General features: G+C 31.5%; 5 protein-coding genes across 6 annotated transcripts in view; 1 reads left to right on the top strand and 4 right to left on the bottom strand.

Moving 5' to 3' along the window:
- The window catches only part of LOC115891600 (adenylate cyclase type 8-like), a 286,870-nt gene that overhangs the window by 54,776 nt on the left and 204,291 nt on the right, over nt 1-27,803 (bottom strand). The gene's annotated exons all lie outside the window — the stretch shown is intronic.
- Nucleotides 359-2,767, bottom strand: LOC115891606. Its single transcript, XM_030912117.1, has one exon. The coding sequence runs from the start codon at nt 2,642-2,644 to the stop codon at nt 494-496; it is 2,151 nt and encodes a 716-aa protein (XP_030767977.1). The 5' UTR covers nt 2,645-2,767; the 3' UTR covers nt 359-493.
- LOC115891604 lies at nt 6,156-9,592 on the top strand. Its single transcript, XM_030912116.1, has 2 exons — nt 6,156-8,225; nt 9,338-9,592. The coding sequence occupies exons 1-2, from the start codon at nt 6,295-6,297 to the stop codon at nt 9,564-9,566; spliced, it is 2,160 nt and encodes a 719-aa protein (XP_030767976.1). The 5' UTR covers nt 6,156-6,294; the 3' UTR covers nt 9,567-9,592.
- LOC115891603 lies at nt 18,426-21,025 on the bottom strand. Its single transcript, XM_030912115.1, has one exon. It carries the CDS (start codon nt 20,713-20,715, stop codon nt 18,556-18,558), a length of 2,160 nt encoding a protein of 719 aa, XP_030767975.1. The 5' UTR covers nt 20,716-21,025; the 3' UTR covers nt 18,426-18,555.
- LOC115891602 lies at nt 22,477-24,965 on the bottom strand. Its single transcript, XM_030912114.1, has one exon. The coding sequence runs from the start codon at nt 24,694-24,696 to the stop codon at nt 22,534-22,536; it is 2,163 nt and encodes a 720-aa protein (XP_030767974.1). The 5' UTR covers nt 24,697-24,965; the 3' UTR covers nt 22,477-22,533.

The following is a 27,803-nucleotide window of genomic DNA, read 5'->3' as shown; positions in this document are numbered from 1 at the left end:
ATTCAAAACATTTCAAAAAGGTTAAGGTTTAAGTGTGATAAACCTTAATTAAATGTACCTCTATTTCAATCGGAGGCGAGTATTCAAGTGTGATAAACCCTAATCAAATGTATCTCTATTTATCAATCGTAGAATCTAAAAATAGAATAATATAGAGGGTATTCCATTTTAAAAAAAATACAGTTACTTATTTGGGACACTCTGTATCTTGTAAAATCATTTTTAAATCGTAGCTCTAATAGTCCTTCAACGAACCCAGAACGTACAATTTGTAAAAATCTAATCGTTTAGCTACAATACTCCGTGTCGTATGTGGTGAACAACCCTGTATAATCTACTGGCTATTTTAATAAAACAATATTCAAATATCACTATATATTATTAAAGTATCAGGAACAAAAATTTACAAACTATTATTTACATCTTAAACATAAAATCACAGTTTGGTAAATAAAGGACATATTAAGAAAAATAGAAACAAAGCAGCAAGTTTCTACGGCTCCAGATTGTTTTCTACAATATAATCTGTCATATCTTTAAGGCTATTTATTACACATTCCCTGTAATACTCATTTGACCATACCAGATCAACATAATCCTTGTAGTTGTTTTCGATATAGTGATTAAATTTCTCCTGGTTTAGAAGCATTTCTTCTCTTATCTCTGTGTCGGCTTTCAACATGTAAGTATAGATAAAAGCAAGCGATAGACAGGCGGGACGTACATGTTTTATGCTGTCATAAAAATGTTCTCTTGGATATACTTTTTCTGGGTCATGCCCAAAATCATTTAAATACCTGGCGACGTCGTCATAGTATCCTTCAATCAGCTGATTGATATGCTTCAGTTTTGTCTCTCTAGAAGAGTTCGCGTAAAGGAAAATTAACATTTCGAATGCTGGCGGTAGATAACGTAAGATCTGGAAATCAACTAATATAGCGTTGGAGACAGAACCGTCCTGTTCCTTTTTAAATAGCATATTCCCCAAATGCATGTCGCCATGGACAATTGAGTTTCTGAAGGTATCAGAGGTGAGAATTTTTGGGAAAAGTGACATAAATAATTTATCAAATTTCTCGCATTTTTCTTCGTAGGATACTCCAAGGTGTTCCGTTATTTCTGGCAATATTTTTATAAAATAATTTAAACCATTCCTGGTATTATCGCATAGCTTCTGCATGATATGTCCGTCTTCGTATACAAAAATCGATTCTTCAAATTTTCCGAAAATCTCATTCATCCTAACTGGTCGACCTTTAATTCTTGACAAATTTTCTTCTACAACTAAACTAGCGGCAGCAAGTTTAGCCAACTTAGCCACGACGCACTTTAAACCATCAACATCCAGGTTTTTGTTAAGTTCGAAGGTAACAAACCGGTCCTTAACCAAATTATCTAATACTAACATCCAATTAAGTCTGCTTATATAACATTTCGGAGCAAAGTCCAGCAATTTTTCTAGCCCGTGTTCTTCATACAACGGTATCAACGTAGTATAGAAGAAGTCTTCTTTTTCCGAAGGCCCGTTTTTAGCTATTTCCTTCATAAAATCTGTGAGCGGAATTATGACCTTAGCAAAAAGGTGCAACTCAGTTACTCTACCCTGGTAATTGATTTGAATATCAAGATTAAAATACTGTCCCAGATGTCCGCTTTTAGAATTCAAGTTTATCATCTTATAATCTAGAAGGTCATAATCAGAAGAGTTTAATTTATTTTGTACGATCTCGTAGATATCTTCTTGATTGATTAAGGGATATTTTAGAAAATTCAATGCATTTGAAATGAGTTCTTCAGTTGCTAGTGAGTCAATAATTATCTGGAATTTGATGATTGGAAGGAAAACTCTTACTGTAGTTTCTTTGTATTCTCTAGTAATATTAAAAGTTTCTGTATTTTTCTGTTCTAAATAGTAAACAAGTGAGTCAAAATATGTTTTAACTAACTTAGTGAAATGTTTTTGGCGAAAATTTTCATCGCTAAATGTAAAGATGGACATTAAAGCATCATAGACTGGAGGCACGTATTTTTCTTTCGAATTATATAAAATAATACTTTTCTTAATCTTTAGATTGACCCATATATTTTTTCCTAAAGGACACACTACACTTCTGACAAATAATTTACTTTCAAAGAATTTATTTATGTCTGCTTGAAAGCGGATTTTAGTGTTTTCTATTGCTTCTTTGTCGTAATCTTTAAAACGAGCTGTTACCTTATTAAATAGGGTTTCCACATCAAAACTGGCATTCGGTTGTTCTTCCTTTTTAGTAGTCAAATATGAAGCTTGAAATTCCGCCAAAGATTTCAGGATTATTTCGAGATGTCCAAGATTATTTTTCTCAATTACAATGCAATTTTCTAACTTCCCTGTATCAAACGCTGCGTACTTCTGTTTGTTGGTGTGCTGGAAGCCGAATAATGGAGCTATAATTAAATCGTTGGCGATGGTCTGACCATGACCTTTATCTATCCTGTCCATGGCCGGAACAACTAAATATTCTTTTTGTTTGGTATCGTTTTTAACGTTTAATGTTAAAAGACCATCGTCATTTTTAGACTTATTTAACGTACAATTAAATAGCGCGTCGTTAGGTAGCGACAGTGCGTCCCGCACAGCCTTATTCAAATCGACGCAAGCCATTCTACTACCGAACTGAGACTAGCAGAAAATTTATTCGATGCATTTGCTTAACAATTTAAGATTTGTGATAATTATTACTCTTATTTATTTTATTTACGTAACAGTACGACATACTAATTTAGCTTGCGTACTACGACCACAACTATGCAATTAAGTAAATAAGTATTATAAAAAATCTTAAGCATGAGCACTGAATATAAAATGTACACGGTGAGCCAAGGATAAAATTAATTATCTCGTTACTATTTAAGATAGTGATAAGTTTTAATAAAACATATTTTAATAAACAAAATTGTGTCTGAGTCGGTGCTTCAAAAGAAGTGGCGGATACAGGGTCGGGCTGGGTCAGAGGAGCCCGGGTAGCATTGTTACTTTATGGAATTCCCTCTAGCCTGAGGTAATAGTCAATTGGAAACTATGGGTTGATAATATAAATTAATAATTTGCAATTTATATTAGGAAATAAATATAGTTCCAATTAGAGGTGGGCAAAGAACGAACGAGACGTTCATTTGAACGAGTATTCAAAATTATTTTTTACATTACAAATGATTATTTATATAATATTAAATGTTAACGAACGAGTCGTAAGAATTGAATCGGATCACAATGCGACTCTACGACTCGTTTGTTCAAAGAGTAGTGAAGACTGTTTCATTGCTTAAGGCGGGTTCCCATTAGTCGATTTTATTGATCAATATCAATGAATCTATACCATTGAACATAGAAATAAATGGAAAATTCGTTCACATGATTTAAGAATATTGAACATTCAATCTAGTGTTCGTGCGTGCTGACGTTCGTATGATGTGTGAACATTTAATTTTACTTTTGATTTTGTTTTTAACATCGGTTAAAGTTAAAGTTTCTATGTCCATTCCAACACGAATATTTTCATAACTTTTTCCCGTAGCGTTATATTTATATAATTTTCACATTTGAAGTTCCATAAACATTCCTCTGCCTGATATAACTCCAGAAATTTTGCAACATGGAAATCCCTCCATTTAAACGACATTTTGATTTACTTATTTCAACAAAAACACACACCGAAAAACACTTCGATGCGACTGAACGCTTGTTCCAGCTTGTTCTCACGGGCAAGCACTATTCAGTTTTCATTTCACTGAATCAATACGATTGGTCCACCAAAAGTAGAAATGGCTTCCAGTTTTCTAGAAATGCGAAAACATTGAACAATATGGTTGAAATAATGTTCACATTAATCTGTTTTATTTCAATGATATAGATTCAATGATATTCAATATCATAATAATCAATAAAATCGACTAATGAGAACCCGCCTTTTCAATACCGTCTGTTCAATTGAATCGTGGCCAGCAGGGATCCATAAAATTTGAACAAACGAGAAATAAAAAAGAGTCATAGTAATTGAATCGCATCACAACTCCTTCTTTTCTACCAGAAAGAAGAACCGTGAGAATTGAATCATTGCTTACAATACTGTTCGTTTAAAAAATAAATATTAGAATTATAAACCACCCAAACGTTTGTAATATAGGTAATAACAATGATGTAAATTTGGATCAATAATTATTATTTTAGCAATATGTAATTAATAGTTTATGTTAAAATTTTAATTACTGAGCATTTTTAGACACAAAATCGAAACAAAATCTCCGAAACAAAACCTAACCTAACAATTTCATCACATTTTTGATACATATGTTTCGTAACATAAATCGCTTTTTGTTTCGAAACATTTTACCAAAATATGGTTTTACTAAACAAGCTATAACAATAAAGATCTTAGTGTCACAAATTTTTCGAAACTATTAAGAAACACATGTGGCTCAGATTTACAGATTTCGTTCCTATTTTGTGCCTGAAATGTTTCCGTAATTTATTTGATACTCTGATATGTCTCATTATATGAGAAGATAACCTTACTTTATTGTTTGGATTTTGTTCTGCAGTTTTTGCATTTAAGCATTCTTCAAGTTTATAGTACTATAATTAATAGAAAAAAGACATAGACATAGAGTACAAATACAGATATTTTTCTTATGCGATTTTATAATTATTTATTATACACATTACAGAGATGATTTGTTTTAGAAATAAATGTAAAAACAGCCACTACCCATACCCAACAGGAGGCCGAAGAAAAATGTTACTAGCAAACGTTTTTTTCTCTTTCTTTCCACAATGGAATACATGTTTTTATGTTTTAATTGTGTTATAATATGCAAATAAAAATGGTTAATTATTTTGACCAGAAGTTTTGATTGGTGTTGTTGACAGGTGACTAGTTCGAAATTTCTACACAGATAGCGCTAAATTGAAACGTTTTGGAAACAAGGTTCCGATTTATTGTCGATTCATTTTCGAAACTCGAGTTGCTCTCTTTTTAGACACAAATATGATATAATCTAGATGATTTGTGTCCGACTCCATGTCAATTTTATAAAATAATGACTTAAAATTCCACCATGTTGGCTAGTGATAGCATTTTTAAAAATCGGTAAAAATGTATATGTTAAAAGTATATGTTTTTATCGGCTGTGGAGCTTTTAAAATCATAACACGCTCTACTTACATTGATTTACATATTTTTATTTTCAGAACCATGATATGGAAATAAAAATAAAAATCCATATTTGAAACAAAAATATTTTGTAGCAACAAATAATGATATATAGAAGGGGCATTAAAAATATAAAAGTACATTATAAAATTAAACGATGAATTTGCTTTTGCCAGACATTTTTTGTGCGAGAAACCCTAAAAACAAAGATTTTAAGATAAACAAATTATGGTGGACGTCGACATTGTTGGTGGTTGTTTTCATTTTGAAATCCACACATAGACATGACTATTTTAGTTTGGTATTTTGTTTCTTCGCATTTAGAAACAGTGGCTGCTGAAAACGGGAACATCTTGGACACAAATTGCAGAAAATGTTTCACAACATTTCCTCTAAAAGTTTCGATTCCGCATTGAAACATTCCAGAAAACGGCTAGTGCCACCTCATAGGAAACACATATATTATATAAAATATATAGGTTTCGAAAAATGTTTCCTATTTGTGGCATACCGTTTCCATTTTGTGTCAAGAAAGAGAGACACAATTATTAGAAACTTTACCTAAAATGTGTCCAAAAATGGTGATAATAAAAAATAAGTGTGAACGATGAAGTGGACAACCTCACCGTTGGTTAGGTTACTGCACCCAATTTTTTCACGGACGAATGCCTGCCTGCAGTATAAAAGATCAGTAGTTTTAGGAATTAGTCCAGTTTACATTTGATAACGGTCAGTAATCCTTCTGACCGAAATGTTATGTTAATCAAAATAAATAAAGACAGTGGAAGTCCAAAATTCTTTCAGACATTTTCAGAATCCTTCTCCATCCCTAAAGCTACCTTTCAGAGTGCCACTGTGTATGTACATTATTAGCATTTTCATTATTGTACTATTAGATAAAGATCCCAGAATACTTAAAAATCCATCAAAATATTGATTGCATTGTACCACTTGCGAAACGATATATTCACAAAGTAATAACGTTGTGTATTATTACGCAAGATATATAAACTAAGAATTATCGTTAATTGTTGTGAACGGCTGGGGAATAAATTGTCCAACGCATTTATCTGTTTTAGTTTAGTCTCCGTGTTATCGTAGGATGACTTGCGTCGATCTGAAAACCGCTGTGCGGAGCGCGCTTTCAATATCCGACGACCAGATATTTAATTTTACGTTAAAGAAATCAAAATTTGGTGACGACATCTTATTATTAGATACTGAAAATAGTACAATTCAAAACAAATATGTTGCAGTTCCCACCATCATCGGCATAGAGAATAAGCTTAAAGGTCAGAAAATTGAAAACGATAAAATTCTTCTCCCGTTATTCGTCTTCCAGTACACCAACAACCAAAAATACGCCGTATTTGATACAGGGGATTTACACAATTATAGTGCGGTAGAGAAGAACAATATCGAACATTTCGAGATTATTTTCGAAACTTTAGCCGAATACCAAGCTTCTTACTTAACTTCAAACAAAGAGGAACCGTTAAATATAAATTTTGACGTTACAGCCCTATTTGACAAGGTAACCAACTTACAGCAGTTAAAAAATTTCGATACAGATACAGATACATTAAAAAATACGAAAATACGTTTGCAAGCTTACATAAATAAGTTCTATGAGGATAAACTACTTGTCAGGAGCGTAGGGTGTCCTACAGGCAACAATTTATTTGTAAATTTAGAGAATAAGAGCAGTGTCATATTGTTGAATTCCGAGGAAAGGCTTGTTCCCCCCGTCTACGATGCATTGATGTATATTTTCACATTCAGCGATGAAAGATTTCGCCAAAAACATTTTGCTAAATTAATTAGAAAATACTTCGACGCTTTTGCATACTATTTACATCAGTTAAACTCAGAAGCTTATAGTATTACCAGAGAATATATTGATATAACCGTAAGAGTATTGCTTCCAATCGTCAAATTTCAGATAATCATCGAATCATCTGCATCTGAAGAACTAATTTCCAATGCCTTACGATTTCTGAAATATCCGTTAATAAATCAAGAAGATGTCTATGAGGTTATTGAAAACAAATTAAAATCTACCGAATACGATTTTATAGATTATGAAATGACAAATATGAACGTAAAAAGTGGTCATCTCGGACAGTATTTTAACATAGATATTCAAATCATCAACCAAGGTAAACCAACACATTTGACATTTTTTGCCAAGGTCATAATTCCACCCACCGAATTTTTGAAAGAAATAGTTGAAGGCGGACCGTCTGAAAAAGAGGACTTCTTTTATATCACCTTGATGTCGTTGTTTCGAGAACACGGGCTGGAAGAATTACTCGATTTTGCTCCGAAGTGTTACTTGAGTAGAGTTAAATGGATGATAGTGCTCGATCATTTGGGTAACAATGGATTTGTTACCTTGAAACTAAACCAAACACTTGATATTGATGGTTTAAAACACGTAGTGGCACAATTGGCCAAACTTGCCGCTGTTACATTAATACTGGAAGAAAATTTATCACGTGAAGAAGGCAAACATGTTAGAATAAATGAAATATATCCAAAATTCGAAGAAACACTTTGTATCTACGGAGAGGAAAGCCCTATCAAAAAAATGGTCGATAAAAATAGAGATTCCCTGCATTATCTCATAGAACTTTTACCAGAAGCTACCGCCCAGCTTAATCTACCCCTAGAAGAAAAGATCAAAAAATTTGATGAAGTATTTATGTCAGTCTTTCCAAGGATACTCACTTCTGACGTGTTCAGAAACGCAATTGCTCACGGTGACATGCATTTAGGGAATATGCTATTTAATCAGCAAAAGGACGGTTCTATCTCTGAATCTAAGCTAGTAGACTTTCAAATTCTTCGTTATATACCTCCAGCCTTTGATATGCTAGTTTTTATTCACATGAATTCTTCCAGAGAAATTAGACTTAAACACTATGACGACCTTGTTGAAGGATTTTATCGGGATATTGCTAAATACCTGGTTAAATTTGGACATGATCCAGAAAATGCTTTTCCAAAAGACGCTTTTTATGAAAGTATAAAATATGTGCGGCCCGCTTGTTTGTCAATGGCTTTTGTGTATAGTTACATGATGAAAGTCGATCCCGAAATAAGAGAAGATCTGTTTCTCGACCAGGAGAAGTTCACATACTATTATGAAAATAACAACAGAGAACTTATAGATTTAGTATGGACAGGTACATGTTTTCAAGAAGGCATGACAAGTATCCTTCAAGATATTACAGACTACATAATAGAAACAAATATGTAAATTATTTTTTTTTACGATGTATATATGTATTATATTATATTAATGTGTGTATACTATGTGATTTGATTGCAGTTTGGATATAATAAAAAGAACATTATCACAGTTTCGTTTTATTATTAAACCATTTTTTTTGTAATTTCTATCTTCTTATTGTCAACAACAAATATAGTTTATTAATAATAGGTTTCTTGAATTTATATACCGGGTGCGCCTTAAAAGTGGCCCAACCCCACAATTTTTTTAATGTTTCAGATAAAAAGACGATTATTGGTATGTTAGTATATGACATAAATTAGGATTGAATGACGTATTCAATTGTTTTTTATCACTTCCTATTTCACCGGATATCACTACAACTTTTGATTTTTAAATGGCAAAGTGTAATAATTAAAAATATAGTAATAAATAATAATAATTAAATAAATTTCCAAAAAATAAAAAAAAAATCCAAATTTCAATTTTTTGCGATAAAAACCTCATAGACGTGTTTCTGGGGTCGAAATATACTACCCATAAAAATATCTGCACTTATTTAAGACTTTCACTGTATATATACACAGGGTGAGTTTTAAATAAGTACAGGGTAGCATTTTTCAACTTCAGAAAAACCTAAAAATTTGAAATTAATAATTTTTTTTAAAAAATTTCTCGATTTTTTTAAATTTTTAGTTAAAAAACGTAATATCTTCAGAATATACGGTAATATAGGTAGTAAATTAAATTTACAAGAAAAAAAAACAAAAATCATCCAGTAGTTCACAAAATTTAAGCAAAAATTTTTAAAATGTTAAAAGTAAAATATCTCCGTTATTTTGGACTTACTTCAAAAACGGTAAAGGGAAAATATGTTTTTTCCAAAAGACGCTTTTTATGAAAGTATAAAATATGTGCGGCCCGCTTGTTTGTCAATGGCTTTTGTGTATAGTTACATGATGAAAGTCGATCCAGAGATAAGAGAATATCTGTTTCTGGACCAGGAGAAGTTCACATACTATTATGAAAATAACAACAGAGAACTTATAGATTTAGTTTGGACAGGTACATGTTTTCAAGAAGGCATAACAAGTATCCTTCAAGATATTGCAGACTATATAATAGAAACAAATATGTAAATGATTTTTTTACGATGTAATTATGAATTTCTATTACTTACTATGTGATCTGAATGCATTTTGGATATAATAAAAATAGAGCATTATTATAGTTTCATTTTATTATTAAACCATGTTTTGTAATTTCTGTCTTCTCATAGAATATTGTGAACAACCAATAAAGTTTATTAATAATAAGTAATGATTTTTTTACAATATAATATTTTACAAAGAAAACGCTGGAAAGAAACTAATGACTATTCAGGATATTACCGGGTGCTTGACCCCTATAACTTTTTTATTTTCTCAGATAAAAAACGAGATTTGGTATGTTAGTATATGATATAAATTAGGATTAATTGACGTATTCAGTTCTTTTCGGCCACTTCCTGTTTCACCGGAAATGACTACAAATTTTGATTTTTAAATGGCGCCCTCGGTATTTTTTTACTTTATTCGATAGAAAATGGCTCTCTGAATATAATGACATATCATACGTCAAAATATATCATACGTCAAGGTCAACTTTTGACATTTTCGCTTAAAACAAAATTGTATTTTAAATTTCAATCTAGAGTGCTATGGCTGTGTAAAAACACTAATTTTTTATCAAGGAGCCTTGGAAAAATATGTTTCATCGTCTAATGTTTTTAGTGTCTTGTTCTGGCCGGTTAAGATGCCCAAATCGTATTTTTAATCATATCTCAATTTTTTTTAAATCGAACGAGGGTGGGTCATTACATACTTGGAAAAAGTATTTTTATGAATTATTTGGTACCACATAGGTACTTAGCATTTTGAGTCAAATTGTCGTTATGGACCGCATGTTCTAATTTCAAATAAACAATATTCGAAAATGTCAAAAGTTGACATATGATATGTCATTCTATTCAGAGTGTCATTTTCTATCGAATAAGTAACAAAATTACGAGGGTGTCATTTAAAAATCAAAAGTTGTAGTTATATCCGGTGAAACAGGAAGCGACCGAAAACAATAATTGAATTCTAATATACCAAATCTCGTTCTGTAATCTAAAAAAATAAAAAAGTTATAGGGGTGAGCCATTTTTGAGGCGCACTTTTATTTGACTTCAGAAAAATTGGGTTATACCGGACCCATTTTTTTTGAAACTATGGAGTTTTGACTAAACATTTATTTTAAGAAATGAACAAAATAATAATTACATATTATCATCAACTCACAAGATTTATCTATTATATTTTATATCTCACTGACAAGATTTATTTCTTTGGTGAGCAGCTTAGTTTATTTATGAAATTAGAAAGTCTCTAACTAAGGAATACCTTTATTTATTTTTGTTTTCTTATTTTTCAGGAACTTTAGTTTTATTTTTTTTACTTACATTGTACTTTTTTGATAAATAAATAAATAAACTTTACTTTATGCAAGAATACACCCTCTCCGTATTTCTTTTAAAATGTATCAAGTTTTCCAGTATACAGATTCCTACTTTAGGCTAAGAACATAGTGGAGCGACGAGGATAGCGGCGAGCAAGCAGCGCGATATCGCGTCCAAAACAAAACTGTGAAGACAAGTACGTGCGAACATAGTAAAGCGATCTGCTCGAGCGGCGAGATCGATACAAATAATTTTGTTTTCGTCGCTTTGTCGCGCTGTAGAAAATAATAGATTCTCAAAAATTAATAGATTTAGTATTTTTAAGAGAGATTTTATGATATCAGAAAGACAGTAATCACCATAACCAGTACATTTTAGATAAGTTATGAGATGAAGTGGCAAAGAATTTTCGTAAAGGTTGTAAAACTTGCCATACTTTCTCGGGTTTTTCAAAACTCCATCTAACCAAATATTTGCGACATTACTGCCTAGAATTTTAGCCACTGTTAACATTTTAAATTATCAATAAGCAAATGAAAATAATAAATTTGCACAAGTATCTCCCTATTCCTCGCCGCTCTACTATGTTTTAGCACCTCGAGGCTTGCTCGACGCGGTATCGCGCTGCTTGTTCGCCGCTAAATGGAAAAACATTTTCGGAATCGTATCCGAACTCCGTAAGATATTTGGCAATATCGTTATAGTAATGGTTCAGCAGTTGATCCTTGTATTTTAGTCTAATTTCTCTTGTCGTGCTTGCATTAATAAACTGTAGCAGGTCGAAAACTGGAGGTAAATATCGTATAATTTGGAAATCTATTAATTTACCTTCAGATATAGAACCATCTAAATTACGTCGGAACAACAAATTCCCGATATGCATATCTCCATGAGTAACTGCATTTCTATAAACATCAGATTTACGGATTTTTTGCGTCATTGTTTTGAATAATTCGTCGATATTTTCGGATATTTTTTCTTGAGGAACATGAAAGTGTTTTATAATTTATGGTGACTTCTCCATTATATACTTCATTCCTTCTCTACAACTCTTTAAAATATCTTTAAATTGACACCCTTCATCTTCTGAAAATACGGTTTCTTTAAAGCTTGCTGGATACAGTTCATCTAATTGAAACCGTCTGCCTTTCTTGCGTGATATATTCTCTTCTACAATGAATGTGGCAGCTACAAATTTGGACAGTTGCGAAATTAGAGCTTTTAAACCATCTAGATTTAAAGTTTTATTAAGTGGTAAAGTTACGAATCCACGTTCATCCATATCATCTAGTACCAGAACCCAATTTACCCTGCTCAAATAACACCGAGGAGCAAAATCTAGCTATCTTTCTAATCCATGTTTTTTATACAGCGGCACTAATGTTGAATAAAAGACGTCTTCATTTTCTCCTCTTCCCTCTTCTATAATATCTTGAAGAAATTCAATTGTAGGAACTAGCACTTTAACAGATAATTTCATATCAATTTCTTCTGTGTTCCTGTTAATTTTTATATTTAAGCTAAAATATTGTCCAGAAACTCCAGATTTTCTATTTAAACTTGTCAAAATGTAATCAACAAAATCATAATTTTTTGAGTTTATTTTATTTTCAATAACTTCCTACACGTCTTCTTGGTTGATAAATTTGTTCTTTAAAAACTTAAGAATATTAGATAACAAATCTTCTGGTGGCTTGTGTAGCTATTTGACATTTAACAATAGGTAATAATATTCGTACTGTTGTTTCTTTGTAAATTCGAGTAATATTAGATGAAGTATTTTTCTTTTTTATTTCAAGAAACTTTACCAGAAAGTTAAAATAAATGTAGACTAAATCAGCAAAATGCCGCTGTCGAAATTTTTCATCACTGAATATAAAAATATACAATAATGCGTCATATACAGGTGGGACCAAATGTTCGCTTAATGTATCTAAAAAAATACTTTGCTTCTTTTCTAAATCAATGTATATATTTTTTCCCGAAGAGCATCCCACACTTCTGACTAAGAAGTTACTTGTTAAAAATTTGTTTAAATTTGTTTGCAAACAAATCTTAATTTTTTCTAATTCGGTTTCTTCGATGCTTTTGAAAAAGTCTAAAGAAGTTACCTTGCTGAACAGTTCTTCTATATCAATGGTGACTTTCTTTAATGGTTCCTTTTCTAATGTTAAGATCGAAGCTTGATACTCAGCCAGATTCTTTAGTATAATTTCTAAATGTTCTTGATTATTTTTCTCCACAGCACAGCATCGGTTCTGTTTTTCGAATCCAAATACAGTGTAGTTTTCATTGTTGGTATGTAGAAAACTAAATAGCGGGCTAACTACTAAGTTATTCTCTACTTTATGACTTGTGTATTGTTCTTGAGAATGTTGAAGGCCTGGTACTGCTATATACTTCTTGGGGCATTTTTTGTAATGTCTAAGACTAAAACGTCGTTGTCGCCACTACAGTGCTTCAATGTAAAATCAAGCTGCTGGTCGTAAGGTATTGAAAAAGTACTTCGTAGTGCGCTATCTAAATCTGCATAAGACATATTAAAAACCTATTCGGTAGTGAATCGTAGACAATCCTTTATATTATTTATACTTTTGTTTGAATCAAGATAATTTTGTGTTATTTATGCGGAATGATTTGCATTATTTCGCGCATTGTTTCACTGAAATGATAGTGGTTTGTCTTAATTTGTTTATAAATTTTGATCAACGGTCTAATTAAAGATAACAATTTTTTGTACTACTTATGATGCCTTTATGAAGTCTGCGGGAACTATAGCCGCCCTTACACCGAAGATACGGCCTACTATTTTTTTATTTCCGTTCTTCGGATGATATCTTTGCGTTTCTGGGCCCGATCAAGTCTTTGGCAGGCCGATAGCCTAATCAGGTAGTTCAGAGTATAGATATTTTGGTATTGGCCAAGGCGCATATCTGATCATTCATCATGTTAGAACTCACAATAATCAGGACTACCAAATATATAAGAACTATTCACAGTTCTTAAATATCTTGAATTCAAGATGAAATACAACAATTTCGGAGAAATATTTAGCCATTAACGCTAGCATTAATTTATTTTAAATTTAATAAACTTAAACTACTAATTATTGTACTCGGCTACGGAGTACAATAAAAGTCGTGAAACATTCAATAATTTATCTTAAGTATATTTAGTAAATAATTATTATATTAATGATTAACAATGAATAAAAAATCAACCCTTTTTTATATACAGTTTGTCCCAATAAGCAATAAATGTGTTATTTTTACAGACGAACGCCGAATCTATTAAATATGAGTGATTAAAACTTTCAGAAATTTTAAAAGATCGCGAGCCAGGCCAAAACTTGGGCTAAAACGTCGAAAGATCTAATCGGCAGGCGGACTTGGCCTTTCACCCAAAACTCTCGTATTTTGGGTACAAGGCAAAATCCGCGGGCCGGGCCTTCTGGTGTATGGGAAGGTTAGGGTAATGCTTTTATTAATTGTTATTTGCAAAAATACTTGTTATCGTGGAAAGTAATGTTGAATCAAATATTATCATTGATTAATCTTAAGTGGTCTGTGTAAAATAAATGATTGAAAAGTACTTCAAATTAACAATTAACAAATGTTCACAATTATATAGTATTAGCAGAGATAATAACATTTTTTATACCTTTTTTGTTGTTGACTTGATCCTTCGAATTCTTTAACTGAATTGGCTTGAATTGCGAAATATTGCATAAATTATAAAGAGGCAAAATTACGGTAGAGAAAATTGGTTTTGCAATACAATAATTAATAACTAGACCAATGTGCCAATTTGTTTTGATATTCATTTTTTTAGTTTAGGTGTTTTTGGAAAGTTTTAGTTGCTAAAAGGGGAAGAAGTAAAAGTTTAGTTAAATTAGTTAAATTTATTGTGATTACATTTCATTTTTCTTAATATTTTTGTTATGTTTAGTTTTCCATTTCTCAATTTGGTCTTCGCATTTTTGATTCAGATTCAGATTCTGTAAAAATAATTTACCGTCGTACTAAAATTAGGTTACACTATGGTCAATCATGGCGACTCTATGAAGGCTCTTTAGAGTCGCTAAATCAGAGCGAAGATGAAGGAGCAGATGAGTTTACTGAAAATCACATGGAACAGTCACCCTTGAGACCTTGCACTGGTCTCTATAAACTGAATTAGAATCAGGGTATTAGAATGAATGTTTCGTATTCATTTTAGTAGTATCCGTTTAAGTATTATTTAAAAATTTATTTTAAATTTTATCTTATGTATCTCATATATGTGATTTAAAAATCTCAAATAGCAATATTTACTACTCTTAATTAAAATAATAAAGCAATTTGTTTTTTTTAAATAAATACACACATTTATACTCAAAATACATATTTTGAAAGATCGCACATGAGATGGGGGGGAGGTGTCAAGACAAATCTCTTAAATGATTTTCATCTCACCATTTATACTGGTCTCATTTATTAAAGTGTGACATGGTGCAGTTAGTCATGCAATAAACTAACTTAATGATTTAATTATTATTTAGTATAAATAGATAATTGCATCATGCTACATTTTATTAATGTTTCTTAAATATTTTGAAAACAATATCCTGGTTTATAAATAGATAATTGAAAAAAATCAAAATCGTAGATATCAAAACGTCAAAAGGTTTAGATAGTACCTAATTAATTAATTACTTGAACTGTTACTTAAGATAATAATTATTGAGTCTATAAGTTGATAGTATTAAATGAACCAATTGCCTCTAGTCATCTCAAATGACTTTACAAAAAATGATTTAATTTCACATGTATTCCTATTTATTTGTTTGAATATAGTTGTACAAATGTTTGATTATTTGTTTTTCATTCATTTCTATCTAATAAAATTGAAACATGAGTACATATATACAAAAAAAATAATTAAACTTCGCATGTATTCCTATATTTATTTCATTGAATACTTTTATAGAAATGTTTGATTTATTCGTGCTGTTTCAAATGGCGCGGAGTGCCCGCGCTAATCGTTCCTTTTCCCGAACGGATCCTTCGTCCGGACTGTCCGTTGGTTGAACAAGTACCATCAGGTTATATGAATATATTCGCATGGTCGCGAATGATCCGCCCGAATTATTTTGTCCGCGCAGACGTGCTACATGATTCAATGCGTTCACATGCGCAGATTGACAGCGTAGTAGTGAGAGAGTTAAGCTTGATTTTCATGCATCCGTTATCCGACGATACGTTGATACGATATTAATTTTATTGGTTGAATTTAAAGACTTTGATTGGTTAGAAACGGTTAACCAATCGAAGCATTTAAATTCAACCAATAAAATTAATATCGTACCGTCGGACCACGGATGCATGAAATTCAAGCTTTAGACGTAATGGAACAATGCAAGTTGTTAATATACATTGTACATGCACATGCACGATCCTCATCTGCGCATGTGATACATATAATACATTGAATCATGTAGCACGTCTGCGCGAATGGTCCGTCGAAGCAAGTACTCGACGATCATCAAAAACATCAAACTCAAAATGTTGCTTAAAATAATTTTTACCACCACTACCATCAGCATCCCATTTAACATACAGATTAAGTTAGATAGGAGAATAATTGCCATTTGATGCAGAAGAAGATAATACGTCTTTTTGAGACCGGATCACTCTTCATGAGGTATGACTTAGTTTTGATTGAAGATTAATCGCTGAAACCTCCGAAATTATCATGTCATTTGGATAACAATTTGTCTTAGCTGCCAAAATATGCTTGTAACTCGGAAATACATATTTAAGACCTTTTAATTTTAACGCATTCCTAAGAAGTTGGTACTGAGCTTGTGTTAATTTTGAGCTTGATTGAGCTTCATCTGGAGAAAAATTGCCGTATTGAATATTGGTGTCATTCATTGATTTTTTGAACATAGTTCTTTTCGATAGAGTTTCAGTTAATGTTTCTACGATTACAACAGCATCCCTACTGCCACTATCCCTAAAGCTCATAGTAGTTGCAAAACCACATTCTTCTTTTGAATGCTCTTCGGTTAACCCTTTAACGAGTCTTTGTTTCGTTTTTATACTAGCCGATTGAAATGAAACTTTTGGGGGTTAAGATTGAACTCCCTGTGACTAATAAAATGCCTTCTAGCTACGATTTACTATATTTGCGAAACTTGTTTAAGGAAAAGCAACTTTTTTCCACTTTCGATACAAAACAATGAAAAATGATCGCAGTTGGGTCTCATCACCTTTCTTTTCATCGTCACTAAGATAGTTTTGATCCTTAAGAATTACAAAAAATGTCTATTCCTATGTGGCGGATTTATCTCTCCAAAAAATCCTATATGGGTATTTCGCCACTACACGAAAATCTACAAAATAAAATAGTTATTTTTTGTAAACACTTCTGGCGTTAATCTCAAACGGAAACTACTTGTCAGAAGTTAGGTTTACAGATTCACTAATTTGCCTAACGAACAAAAAAATGCTTAACGTTTCGGAAAGTTTATCTCTTTCCGTCGTCGGAAGCAAAAAATAAATACAAAGAATAAAGAAAAAAACTATTTAAAATATTAAAATTCAACTAATCGAGAACATTTAGTTTTTTTTTAAATAGATACGTCTACAAAAACCGTTGACGTTCTGTTAAAATGACATTATATTAAGTTAAACTTCAAAATTAACAATTACTACCTGATAACAATTACTTAATAGGGTAAAACCAAAAAGCCTCAAACTTTCTGTATGATTATTTTTAATTTTTACGTAGGTATGTTATATTTATTTGTGTTATGTTCTTTAAAATCAAAGAAAGAGTTTAAAAAAATATATATATTTTTATATTGGCAATATAAAAAAGTTAATTTTAACGTATCTTCGTTCAATTTTAACTCTTTTTTAAATTCATTTATGCTTAGACAGTTTATGTTAATTAACTTTACTCAAGTATATTAAAGTTACAGTCGTAAAGTTCCTGTAGTTTTCTTCTTAACTTGCTTAACACACATATCAAATTTTAATAATTATTTCTTTTTATCATGGTAACTATGATGTTATGGCATCATTTTAATAGTTATAGCATTATTTGATAGTTATATTAAAAATGACATGACTGACAATTCTTTACAACACTAAAATCTAACATTTGTTTAAATAAATTGAAATATTACAAAAACTATTCATTTTAGATATATAACATTATATAAAAAGGTTATATAGTTTTGTGCAGAATCAAAAAATAAAATAAAAAATAGGGTGTTGCATTTAAAAAAGCATATGTTTTACCTGCCACACATTTTTGAAGTACTCTCATATATATCTGTATACTCCGTAATAATTTTAAGATATGTATCTTAATCTTCCCTATAACTTTTATATTTAACATTTTTTTGTAAACCTCGAAACAAAAAAGATAATGGACTTTACTCTGTCGTTGATTTACCCTGTATATTGGTAGGTACAGTAATGTTTTAGTTTAGTGGTTTATCAAAATAGGTTTAAATAATGGTCAATTGTACTGATATAACTACGAGTATATTTAAAATATTTAATAAATTAACAGATACAAACAGGAATGGTTTAGAAAAAAAATGGTTTAAAATCACAGGCTCATTCGATTCGACTCTGCAATTACCAATTTATTGATTACTGATTTTGATCTGTAATATATTCTAATATATCTTGAACTATATCTTGCATATTCGTCCTATAATTATCGTCTTCCCATACGTAGTCTATAAGTGCTTTTATATTTTCTATGCAATAATATGTGAACTTTTCTTGATCAAGGAACACCTCTTCTCTTTTTTCAGGATCCATTTTCATTAAATAGCCGTAGAATAATTCCATTATTAGACCAGCTGATCGCAAATACTTAAGACTTTCACTAAACGATTCTCTTGGAAATACCTCTTCTGGATCATGTCCAAATTCTGCTAAATATCTAGCCACGTTTTCGTAATATTCTTCTATAAGCTGATCTTTGTATTTTAACCTAGTGTTTCTGGTTGAGTTTGCGTTAATAAAATGCAGAACTTCAAACGCCGGAGGTATGTAGCGCATTCCTTGAAAGTCAACCAGGATACTTTCAGTTATCAAACCTTCTTTATTGTGCTGGAACATCATATTCCCTAGATGCATATCGCCATGGATAATTGCATTTCTAAATTTTGGAGATTTTAGAATTTTCGTATACATAATCTGGAACATTTCATCCACTGTTCTTCTAATTTCTTCTTGAGATAAGTTGAAGGTATCGGTTACTTCCGGTATTAGTTCAATTAAATATAACAGAGCTACCTTGGTATTGCTTATGAGTTTTGCGAATTTATTATCTTTGTCGTCTATAAACATGCGCTCTATGAATTGTTCTGGATATAAATCATCTATTCGTACTGGTTTCCCTTCAGCTCTTGATAAGTTTTCTTCTACGATTAATGTAGCTGCTACAAACTTTGCCAGATTTGATAGTATAGCTCGTAAACCATCATTATTTAAATTCTTGTTTAATTGTATTGTCTCAAAACCCTGGTCATTTGTGTTATCCAAAACTAACATCCATTTTGGTCTACTCAAGTAACAGCGTGGAGCAAAACTCAACAATCTCTCCAATCCATGTTCTCTATACAACGGTATCAATGTAGTATAGAAAAAATCTTCATTTTCCCCGACTTCTTCGACTGCTTCCGACAAAAACTCGGTTAATGGAACTAAAACTTTAGCGAACAAGGTCAAATCGGTGATGTCCCCATCAATAGCGAATTTAATTTTCAAATCGAAATATTGTCCAAGATGGCCCGTTTTCTTGTTTAAATTTATCATTTCGTAATCTATGAGTTCATATGCCTTAGAATTTAACCTATTTTCCAGTATTTCGTAAATATCTTCTTGATTTATAAATGAATACTTCAAAAATCTTAGAATATTGGAAGCTAGCTCTTCAGCTAAATCCGAAGTTGTAGCTATTTGAAATTTTACAATAGGTAACAATATTCTTACCGTTGTGGCTCTGTAGGCTTGAGTAATTTTAGATGAAGAAATGTTTGTTAGTTGTTCAAGAGAGCTTACCAGAGAATCAAAATATATTCCAAGTAGTTTAAAAAAAATTAGTTGTCTAAAATTTTCGTCGGTAAATGCCAAAATATATAACAAAGCGTCATATACTGGAGGTACAAGGCACTCTTTGGATTTATTTAAAAAAACTGCCTGTCTTTTTCTTAAATCCAGGAACACATTCTTTCCTGAAGGACATCCAACACTTCTTACCACTAAATCACTATCGAGGAACTTGTTTAGGCAAGCCTGAAGTCTGGTTTTTATTCCATCCAGTTCGCTTCTATCAATGTCTTTGAACTTCTCTAACAATAAAGTGATTCTGGCAAACAATTCTTCTAAATCAACAGTAACTTTCTTCAGAGGCTTACTTTGAGTACTCAATGCATGAGCTTGGTACTCAGCTAAACTCTTCAAAATAATATTTAAGTGTTCGTAATTATTCTTCTCTACCGCAACGTGTGATTTCAGTTTTTCCATATCAAAAACAGTGTAGTTTTTATTATCAGTGTGACGGAAAGTAAAAATTGGATGTATAACTAGGTTATTTTCTACCTTGTGGTTGAAATTTTCTTCTAGAATGTCTGCCCCAGGTACAGCAAGATATTGATTTTGAGTTTTGTCGTTATTGGTAATATCTAGTACTAAAGTTTCGACATCATTAATGCATTTTTTCAGGGTAAAGTTAAATTTAGTGTCGTGAGGTACCGAAAATGCATCACAAACTGCACTGTTTAAGTCTACACAAGCCATGATATTATTATACTAAACTATAGGACAGTGTTCCGTTTTATTTTATTTTATCCGATTGGAGATAATCAGCACAATCATGATTACATTGTTTTGTATAACTATTCAGCGTATACGCCTGGACCATAATCTTAAACGCTATCAGAACTAGAGATGAGCTGCTAATTTAAATATTACGCATCTATTTTGGGTAATTTGGACTTATTTTATGTTACAGTTTTGCATTTCGTGTTATGAAATATCTATTTTTCACGTTTTGAAACAGTGAGAGGTGAAAAAGTAACAATATATGTCTATTTCATAGAAATATTAAATTAGCCCATACCTATATGCTATATATATATAGTGAGAATCTAGACCTATGATCTAGACTAACAGATGAATATCGCGAATTCATGATGACTAGCTATATTTAGCTGGTTGTTTAAGTTATATTTTGAATGCTGTAAATTTTTTCGCACACTAGATTTGCTAAATTATTCTTAAAAATGACATAATGTCATTATCTACACTGAGTGGTTTTTGAAACATAAACATTTTTAAACTAATTTTTTTCTTTACATTTTACTTGTAATTTAGAAACTAGTAAATTCTTAATTATACCGGATGCGTCTCAAAACTGGCTCACCTCTATAACTTTTTTATTTTTTCAGATAAAAAAACGAGATTTGGTATGTTAGTATATGACATAAATTAGGACTGATTGATGTAACCTTTGGCGACTTCCTGTTTCAGAGTGGGTCAAATTCGACGCTTTTAAATGGAAACACCCTTCTATATAGGAGATTTCTATATCTATCTATCTACGAAAACTAATATTGGTGTCTGGAGCTCAATTTCTATCAAAAACATGATGGTGAAAACCGCACATGCATATTTGTTACCGTTTATGAGTTACGGGGTGTTTTTCAAACATGTCCATTTTTAAATCTCTCTCTCTCTCTCTCTCTCTCTCTCTCTCTCTCTCTCTCTCTCTCTCTCTCTCTCTCTCTCTCTCTCTCTCTCTCTCTCTCTCTCTCTCTCTCTCTCTCTCTCTCTCTCTCTCTCTCTCTCTCTCTATCTCTCTAAATGTAATGGTCAGGTGATGTGTGTAATTTGTCTCCATATTTCCCTGTCTTGTGCTTCATGTACCACAAGCAAGAAGAATACAACAAAAATGACATATTATATAATCTGAAATTTTATCCAGTGAGTCTCTGATCTCATACCTGTCAAGCATGAGAGTAACTCAAGGGTTCACCTCGCTAAGCCCAGCGAGGTGAACCCTTGAGTTACTTAGGTGCGAGAGGTGTGAAAATCCCACAAACTTTAAAAGTAGGAGTAAAGGTAGAGGAAACTGGAAATCTGATATTGTATCATTTATTCAATACTGGAGAATAATTCTATGTAATTGAATTGAACAAATCGATTGACAATTTTACCTTTACTCTTTAACATTTCTAGAGATTATAGAAATATAAGTAAAAATTTATTTGTGTGTAACACTTTTTTTCATAATGTATTCCGCATTTGTTCAAAGAGTCTTGATAGTCAGAAAATCAATTGGATAAATATAGTTATCAGTAAATCATAGAAATATATATTTCCAGTTTGTCTTTTCTAGTATGTACGTATGATTCCTAGAAAATAATTATCCTTCAATTGAACAATCATTATTTTCTAATTGGGGGTGACAAGAATAGTTCCTTCTATATAACTTAAAATTATGTATTGTATTTTGTACAAAGGAAACAATTCATTAGCATAAAAAACAAAACAACTAAATTATTTTTGTCCATAACAATTTATTATTTACAATAATCATACTGATACAAACTATAATTATTTATTTTGGTCAGCAAAATATTCCATTAAGTCGTAAGCAACATCCTGCATGGATGGCTTGAAAAATTCGTCACTAGTCCACAAATAGTCTACAAGCTCCCTTGGGTTATCTATGAAATAATATTTCAAATTTTCTGGGTCTAAAAACAACCTTTCTCTAGTTTCAGCTTCAATTTTGACTAAGTAACAGTAAAATAGTTCTGATGCTAATCCAGCTGAGCGCATGTATTTAACATTCTCGTCAAAGGACTGTCTTGGAAAGACATTTTCGGGATCGTATCCGAACTCCGTAAGATATTTTGCAATATCGTTGTAGTAATCGTTCAGCAATTGATCCTTGTATTTTAGCCTAATTTCTCTTGTCGTGCTTCCATTAATAAACTGTAGCAGATCAAAAACTGGAGGTAAATATCGCAAAACTTGGAAATCTATTAAAACACCTTCAGATATAGAATCATCTGAATTACATCGGAACATCAAATTCCCTAAATGCATATCTCCGTGAGTAACTGCGTTTCTATAAACATCAGATTTAGAGATTTTTTTCGTCATCGTTCTGAATAATTCGTCGATATTTTCAGATATCTTTTCTTGAGGAACGTGAAACTGTTTTGTAATTTCTGGTGACTTTTCCATTATGTACTTCATGCCTTCTCTGCAACTCTTTAAAATATCTTTAAGTTTACAACCTTCATCTTCTGAAAAGACGTTTTCTTTGAAGCTTGCTGGATAGAGTTCGTCTAATTGAAACCGTCTGCCTTCCTTGCGTGATACATTCTCTTCTACAATGAATGTGGCAGCTACAAATTTGGATAGTTGCGAAATTATAGCTTTTAAACCATCCAGATTTAAAGTTTTATTAAGTGGTAATGTTACGAAGCCACGTTCATCCATATCATCTAGTACTAGAATCCAATTAACCCTGCTTAAATAACATCGAGGAGCAAAATCTAGCAATCGTTCTAATCCATGTTTCTTATATAGGGGCAGTAATGTTAAATAAAATACATCTTCAATTTCTCCTATTCCCTCTTCTATTATATCTTTAAGAAATTCAATTGTAGGAGCGAGTACTTTCGCAAACAGTTTCATATTAATTACTTCTGCGTTACTGTTAATTTTTATATCCAAGCTAAAATACTGTCCAGAATGTCCAGATTTTCTATTTAAACTTGTCAAACTGTAATCAACAAAATCATAATTTTTTGAGTTTATTTTATTTTCAATAACTTCGTACACGTCTTCTTGGTTGATAAATTGGCACCTTAAAAACTTAAGAATATTAGATAACAAATCTACAGGTGGCTTGGGTGTTGTAGCTATTTGACATTTAACAATAGGTAATAATATTCGTACTGTTGTCTCTTTGTAAATTCGAGTAATATTAGATGAGCTGTTTTTCTTTTTTATTTCAAGAAACTTTACCAGAAACTTAAAATATGTGTCTACTAAATCAGCAAAATGCCGTTGTCGAAATTTTTCATCACTGAATATAAAAATATACAATAATGCGTCATATACAGGTGGGACCAAATGTTCGCTTAATTTATCTAAGAAAATACTCTGCTTCTTTTCTAAGTCAATGTATATATTTTTTCCCGAAGAGCAACCTACACTTCTGACTAAGAAGTTGCTTGTTAAAAATTTGTTTAAATTTGTTTGCAAACGAATCTTAATTTTTTCTAATTCGGTTTCTTCAATGCTTTTAAAAAAGTCTAAAAAAGTTACCTTGCCGAACAGTTCTTCTATATCAATGGTGACTTTCTCTAATGGTTCCCTTTCTAATGTTAAGATCGAAGCTTGATACTCAGCCAGACTCTTTAATATAATTTCTAAATGTTCTTGATTATTTTTCTCCACAGCACAGCATCGGTACAGTTTTTCGAATCCAAATACAGTGTAATTTTCATTATTGCTATGTTGAAAACTAAATACCGGGGGAACTACTAAGTTATTCTCTCTTCTATAACTTGTACTATGTTCTCGAGAATGTTGAACGCCTGGTACTGCAATATACTTCTTCGATGTGGCATTTTTTATAATGTCTAAGACTAGAATGTCGTGGTCGCCACTACAGTGCTTCAATGTAAAATCAAGCTGCTGGTCGTAAGGTACTGAAAAGGTACTACGAACCGCACTATCTAAATCTGCATAAGACATATTAAAAACCTATTCGATACTGAATCGAGCAACAATCGTCTATATGATTTTATACTTTATTCAAATCAAGATAATTTTTTATTACTCACGTATGATGTAATTTTTCGTAACATTTCATCTCCATTAAAAGTCGCAATCATCACAGACAAATAAATCGGAATTATAGTGGTTTTGCTTAACTTGTTTATAAATTTTGATCAAAGGGTTAATTAAAGATAACAACTCGCGGCGCATTTATGAAGTGTCTACTAGAACAATAAATAAATATTTATCATAGAGAGCGTGGATATTATATATTTTTAGTACTTAATGTTTTTATCAATTGTTATTTGCAATAAATGTTCTTTATCGTGTGAAGTAATGTTGCATCAAATGTTATCAATGATTAATCTAAAGTGGTCTGTGTAAAAATGGTGTAAAATATATGATGGAGAAGTGTTTCAAATTAAAAATTAATGGTATTACCAGAGATAACACTTTTTTATAATAGTATTTTATTGTTGACTGGAGTATATTCGAATTCTTTAATTGAATTGAACTGAATTGGCTTGTATTGCTAAATATTGCATAAATTTTAAAAGAGTCAAAATTGTGGTTGATAAAATTCGTATACAGTACCTACGATAAATAATGGCGACAAAGTATATAATAATATAATAATAAAGTAATGTAGACAAAGATGCAATTTTGTTTTAATATGTACCGGGTGGCCAACTAAGAAGGGACGTCGGCTGTATCTCAGAAACTACTTATCGTATAACTTTGGGAAAAACATTCTGATAAGTAAATCGACCAAGAGAAATCGCTGGAAATTATTCGTTCGAAAAATGTTCGCTAGGGGGCGTTTCTCTGATATCCAATCAGAAAACAGGGGTTTTCTCAAAAATATGCACGTGAACAGGTGTTTTAAATATTACTATTGTAATCATCGAGAAATTTTTAATTTTTTTGATATAGAGTATTTTGCTCTATCTCATAAATTTAGAATTATGTGTGAAAAACGGCCGAATTTCGTATGGCCGAAAACTAGGGTTTTATTTCATGTAACGTCATTTAGTTATTAATCCAAGTTCGTCTTTGATTTCACTTGTTTTCGTGTTTTATCTGTTGTTTGTGTTATTTATTATTATATTATAAGGTTTATATCGTTTGGGTCACTTTTCATATAACACAGGTGCGAATCCTAATATGCATTACTGGTCCAAATCTACCCTTGATGCAAGTAGTTCAGCACCAAAACCGTTGGTCGGTAAATGTTTGCAGGAATTCTAGGATGGCGAATGATTGGCTCTTTTTAATTTATCTGAATGAAATGAACTATCCAAGAGAGAAATTGCCAATTTTGTTAGGATCCATCCTGATGAAATTGCATTTTATCAGTATGAATGTAGTTGGTGTAGTTGATGCAGTTGGTGCAGTTGGTGCAGTTGGTGCAGTTGTGCCGCTTATTTTGCTATGAATGTGTGGGGCTTCTTGGATATCACTTATTTTAGTAAATAGAGACGCTGGAGCGGCATATTTCCATGGCCAGCTAGGTCATCGGATTCAATATGCCTTGGTTTTAATTTATGGGGTCTAATCAAGAACGAATATGGATAAATAACAATTAAATGGTATTAAAATGAAATTAAAATGATATTTTGACGTAACCAATTTACCTTTTTATTTCCTAGCCTACTACTATAATTTTTAGACCTTATAATACTAGGCGACAGCCTAATATGATTTATTTTCTTAATATCTCCCGTCAGAGAGAAGATAGAAAGTTGCAGTTTGCGTTAATATTTTGGAAATTTTGTGCTCTATTTTACTGTGTAAAGAAAAATATAGCCTCCTATTTAATTTTTTTACGCAAAAGCGCAATATCCGTTATGATGTCAAACAGCGCCCTCTAGCTACCACGAAAACAAAAATATGGAAACAAAATTTTTCCTGGAGATCATTAAGGAAGAAAAGCTTTTTTAAACGAGCTCTAGTTTGTTTAATTCGGCTAACCTAAACCGGAGTTATCCTTATTTTAATAAAAGCAAGTTTAAACTTCTCCCACCACGAGATAGAGCAAAATACTCTATATCAAAAAAATTACAAATTTCTCGATGATTATAATAGTAATATTTAAAATACCTGTTCACCTGCATATTTTTGAGAAAACTCCTGTTTTCTGATTGGATATCAGAGAAACGCCCCCTAGCGGACATTTTTCGAACTTGAAAATAATTTCCAGGGATTTCTCTTGGTCGATTTACTTATTAGATTTTTTTTCCCCAAGTTATACGAGATGTAGTTTCTGAGATACAGCCGGCGTCCATTCTTAGTTGGCCACCCGGTATTGTACATATTTTAGTTAGTTTAGGTGTCGTTACTGTCTTTAGAAGGTTTTTGTAAATAGGAGGGATTAGCGGTATAAGTTAAGTTATAAATTTATTACGTTTACATTTCTCCTTTCGTAATATTTCTGATATTAATACCGGGTGCATCTCAAAAGTAGCTCACCCATATACCTTTTTATTTTTTCAGATAAAAAAACGAGGCTTGGTATATTAGTATATGACATAAATTAGGATTGATTAACGTATTCGATTGGTTTTGGTCACTTCCTGTTTCATCGGAAATGACTACAACTTTAGATTTTTAAATGACACCCTCGGTATTGTTTTACTTTATTCGATAGAAAATGACACTCTGAATAGAATGACATATCATATGTCAACTTTTGACATTTTCGCATATGGTTTATTTGAAATTGCAACATGTTCACAATTTGTCTCGAAATACCAAGTGCTTGAAACAAAATTATTCGTAAAAAATGCTTTTTCCAAATATTCTAATGAACCACCCTTGTTTAATTTGAAAAAATTGAGGTATGATTAAAAATACGATTTGGATATTAAAAATACTATATTTTAAATTTTAACCGGCCAGGACAAGGCACAAAAACATTAGACGATCAAATATATTTTTCCAAGGCTCCTTGATTAAAAATTAGTGTTTTTAATACAGATAATAAGATAAGATACATACTCCAGATTGAAGGTAAGATGCATACTCTAGATTGAAGTATAAAATACGATTTTTTTAAGCAAAAGTGTCAAAAGTTGAAAAGGTAC

The sequence above is a fragment of the Sitophilus oryzae genome, unplaced genomic scaffold (assembly GCF_002938485.1).
Source record: "Sitophilus oryzae breed Bouriz unplaced genomic scaffold, Soryzae_2.0 scaffold_1188_pilon_pilon, whole genome shotgun sequence".
In the NCBI taxonomy this organism is placed as follows: domain Eukaryota; kingdom Metazoa; phylum Arthropoda; class Insecta; order Coleoptera; family Curculionidae; genus Sitophilus; species Sitophilus oryzae.
This window is presented reverse-complemented; position numbering and strand designations above follow the sequence as displayed.

What these genes read in the sequence shown, in the direction of transcription:
- LOC115891602 (XM_030912114.1), bottom strand. Translation starts at nt 24,696, where the DNA reads ATGTCTTATGCAGATTTAGATAGTGCGGTTCGTAGTACCTTTTCAGTA.
- LOC115891606 (XM_030912117.1), bottom strand. Translation starts at nt 2,644, where the DNA reads ATGGCTTGCGTCGATTTGAATAAGGCTGTGCGGGACGCACTGTCGCTA.
- LOC115891603 (XM_030912115.1), bottom strand. Translation starts at nt 20,715, where the DNA reads ATGGCTTGTGTAGACTTAAACAGTGCAGTTTGTGATGCATTTTCGGTA.
- LOC115891604 (XM_030912116.1), top strand. Translation starts at nt 6,295, where the DNA reads ATGACTTGCGTCGATCTGAAAACCGCTGTGCGGAGCGCGCTTTCAATA. An exon ending in GCTTTTTATGAAAGTATAAA is followed by an intron (nt 8,226 to 9,337) that starts ATATGTGCGGCC and finishes TGAAAGTATAAA; the next exon opens with ATATGTGCGGCCCGCTTGTT.